This window comes from Rhinolophus sinicus, chromosome 6 (genome assembly GCF_057876585.1).
Source record: "Rhinolophus sinicus isolate RSI-liver-muscle chromosome 6, RSI-T2T, whole genome shotgun sequence".
NCBI lineage: Eukaryota > Metazoa > Chordata > Mammalia > Chiroptera > Rhinolophidae > Rhinolophus > Rhinolophus sinicus.
In genome coordinates this window covers 68,489,432-68,492,715 of record NC_142506.1, presented here as the reverse complement: position 1 = coordinate 68,492,715, position 3,284 = coordinate 68,489,432, and the positions used below count along the sequence as shown (strand labels likewise).

At 63.8% G+C, this 3,284-nt stretch overlaps 1 protein-coding gene across 1 annotated transcript; it reads right to left on the bottom strand.

The window, feature by feature from the left end:
• Positions 1 to 615: 615 nt before the first annotated feature.
• Positions 616 to 2,543, bottom strand: GPR25 (G protein-coupled receptor 25). The gene has a single exon (XM_074317095.2). It carries the CDS (start codon positions 2,486 to 2,488, stop codon positions 1,400 to 1,402), a length of 1,089 nt encoding a protein of 362 aa, XP_074173196.1. The 5' UTR covers positions 2,489 to 2,543; the 3' UTR covers positions 616 to 1,399.
• Positions 2,544 to 3,284: the final 741 nt, after the last annotated feature.

The following is a 3,284-nucleotide window of genomic DNA, read 5'->3' as shown; positions in this document are numbered from 1 at the left end:
GCAAACAGTTCTTTGGGACACAATGTTGCTTCAGGTCCAGCCCAGAGGTTACTCTGCCCTGTTTTAACATCCCAAAGGTTTGAGGCTTAAGATGAGCAAGGCCGTTCCTTTGGGATGGTAGCCCTGCTCGATTTTAAAGTGGCTCCATTTATGTTGTTTTTCTACAGTACGAAATACTGAATTCCAAACCCTCCAGAACCCTCAAGATTAAGTCACAGAGTCAGAAAATGGATAATCCCAACCATTTGTACCGATGGTCTCACAAAAGGCAGGAACACAGGCCCAAAGCATATATGAAAATCACAACGACACATTTCCTCTTTTAAGAGACACCTGGCTGGCAGATGCCCTCACCCCTTTTCCCCCCTCTGCGTAACCCTCAAAATGTGAAATGTCCTTTAAAATCATAAGAATACCCAGTTTGCTGCCGTCCTATGGGATTACCGCGCTCATTGGGGCACAGCTAACTCTCACCGCTCGACCTCACACTGAATCCTGACCATCCTGAGGTCACCCTCAGTTACTGCGTTGAGTTCTGTCTGACCCCACATTCAACCACCTCCTGACACTCATTTCAGTCCCACTGCTCAAGTAAAGAAAGAGCCCTCGTCCAGCTCTGGCTAGAGAGTGTTTATTGAGAAGGGTGAACTCACACAGCAGAGTCTGCTGTCTGGCTGAGTGTTGGAGAAGCGGAACGCCTGCGGAGACAGTTCAGGACCCTCCATCCCAGGGAAGGGCCAGGACCACTCGCAGGTGAGTCCACGGGAGTGGGGAGAAGACCCCAAATTAGGGCTGCACTTCTGGGAAATTGTGGGGTGAATCAACTGGGCAGTTCGCAGCGGGGCTTCGGTGAAGTTTGCAAATGAAAGTCTGAACTGATGGTGACTAATGACGCAGCAAACACAGCTACAGAGATGACAGTGTGAAAAGGGCTCCCCATTCCCATGGTCTAGAGAATTTTTTGGAGCATGAAAGGGCCCGAGGGTCTGACTTGGAGAAGTTGTTTCTCAGGAGATGATGGTTATTGTAGAGACCAAAGAAACTGCAGCTGGAGACTTGTGGCTTTTGGGGTTTGATATTCTGGCCGGTGCTGCTCCCAATGCGGCCCAAAAGGGACTCACTTCCCTCTCCGGTACCTGGTGAGCCTGTGGCGGTACCAGCTGTTGTCCGCTGGTCTCGCAGGACTTTTACTAGACTGGAGCAAGTTGGCCCAGGGGCCCACTGGGCTGAGGGACCGGCTGGTCCCGGCAGTCTGGCCGGGGAGTTCAGGAAGCGCTGGGACAGTCAGCGAAGAAGGCTCTGGGTCCGAGGCAGTGCCGGCTGGAGCCGCCTGCCGCCCACGGAGGAGGTGCGAATAAGGACGCAGCAGTTTCCCTGCGCCGCCGGCGAGCTGCAGCCGCTACAGGCCGGGCTGGGCCGGGCTCGCCGTGCTCGCTCGGCCCCCGTTTTCGGCCGGGCCCCGGACGTCGGCGCTGGGGTCCCCGGAGCGCGAGGACACCGAACTGAGCCGGTGCGCCAGGCGCCAGGCCCGGGCGCGGAACGAGCGGTCCAGGAGCAGGTAGATGAGCGGGTTGGCGCAACTGTGGCCGAAGGCCAGGCAGGTGGCGATCGTCAGGCCCCAGCGCAGCGCCTGCAGCAGGAGGCAGGGCAGCGGCAGCGCCCCGAGGCGCGCCAGGTACAGGACGGCGCGCAGGGTGCCGAAGGGCAGCCAGGAGCCCACGAAGGCGCCCTCCACGGCGCAGATGATGCGCAGCGGGGTCCTGGGGACGCGGCCCAGGCGCGGGCGGCGCGGCCCGCGCAGGCGACGCGCCAGGCGGCAGTAGCAGAAGAGGGTGGCGCCCAGGGGCAGCGCGCAGGTGAGCAGCAGCAGCAGGAGTCCGAGGACCTGGAGGGCGTCGGAGGGCCGCTCCCCGCACTGGCTGCCCGGGGCCCCGGGCAGCGGCTGCAAGTCGCGGGAGACCAGGGCGGGCAGGCCGGCCAGCAGCGCCGTGGCCCAGGCGCCCCAGCACAGGGCGCGCGCGCACTGCGGGGAGCGCAGCGGCCGCGCGCCGAGCGGCCGGGCCACAGCCAGGTAGCGGTCGGCGGCCAGGCCGGCCAGCAGCAGCGCGCCCGCGCAGCGCGAGGCGGCCAGCGCGAAGCCGCTCAGCTTGCAGAGCCCGGGGCCGAAGGGCCAGCTGCCGTCCAGCGCCGCCGCCGCGGCCCACAGCGGCAGCGTCAGCACCAGGCCCAGGTCGGCGGCCGCCAGGTGCAGCACGAAGGTGTCCGCCAGCCGCCGCGGGCCGCGCCGCCTGGCCAGCAGCCGCACCACCAGGCAGTTGCCCAGCAGGCCCAGGACGAAGGCCGCCAGGTAGAGCGCGGGGACGAAGGCGTGGGCGTAGGGCAGCTCCCAGGACGCGCACGGCTGCAGCTCCTCCTCCAGGGCGCCGGACCCCGAGTAGTCCCAGAACCCCGTCCCTGGGCTGGGGCTCCAGGGCTCCGTGGGGGGCATGTCAGGGCCAGAGGTGTGCGCACAGATGACCTGGCGCTGGGCGCAGGTGGCAGCAGCTCTAAAGGGACGGTGCCCAGCACCTCCCTTCCTGCCACCGGGGCCCAGGCGATGGGTGTGCAGGAAGGTGCTGGAGGAGGGGCCGAGGGTGTGGTGGAGCTGGTGGCCTAGGATTCTGGGCTGACCCCAGGGCACGGGCAGGGACAGGGCAGAGGGGCTTCGTAGCCGGGTCTTGGAGGAGAAGTCCTCAGGCCCGGGAGACCCACCCTGCCTCCCCACGGGAGCAGCGTGACATCAGGGTGCAAAGGGAGCCGGTGGAAGCGGTCCTCGGTTCTCTCCACCCCCTGGCTGTTCCCATGCTGTCCGCTGCCCTTTTGTCTGGTTTTACAGGTGAGGAGACTCAAAAGGGGGGTGGGGTATCAGGGGGGTTCTGCTCTCTGGGTGCAACCCTGGGTCGGGTGGGTGTGGAGCCGCCTTGGGGACCTGCCTCCTGATTGGGAGTTGCTCAGTGGCTGCTCCTCTCCCAAGATGCTGGCTCAGTGTCTGAACCCAAAGATAGGCTTTTCTGACCCAAGCAGGTCTTCATGGAGCCTCGTGGGAGTGTTTGAATCTGGGGAAAGGGTGTGGTGAGAGGGTCCAGATGAAAGGGGCAGAGCCAGGGCTTCAAATCCCAGCTCCTCCCCGTCTTCCTCCATCCGGCAAAGCCCACCATCCAGCCAAGCACGGCCGAGCCTCAGTACAGATGACAAGATGGGGCCCAACTCAGCTCCAGGCTGTTCCTCCTCAGTGAGGCTCCGGA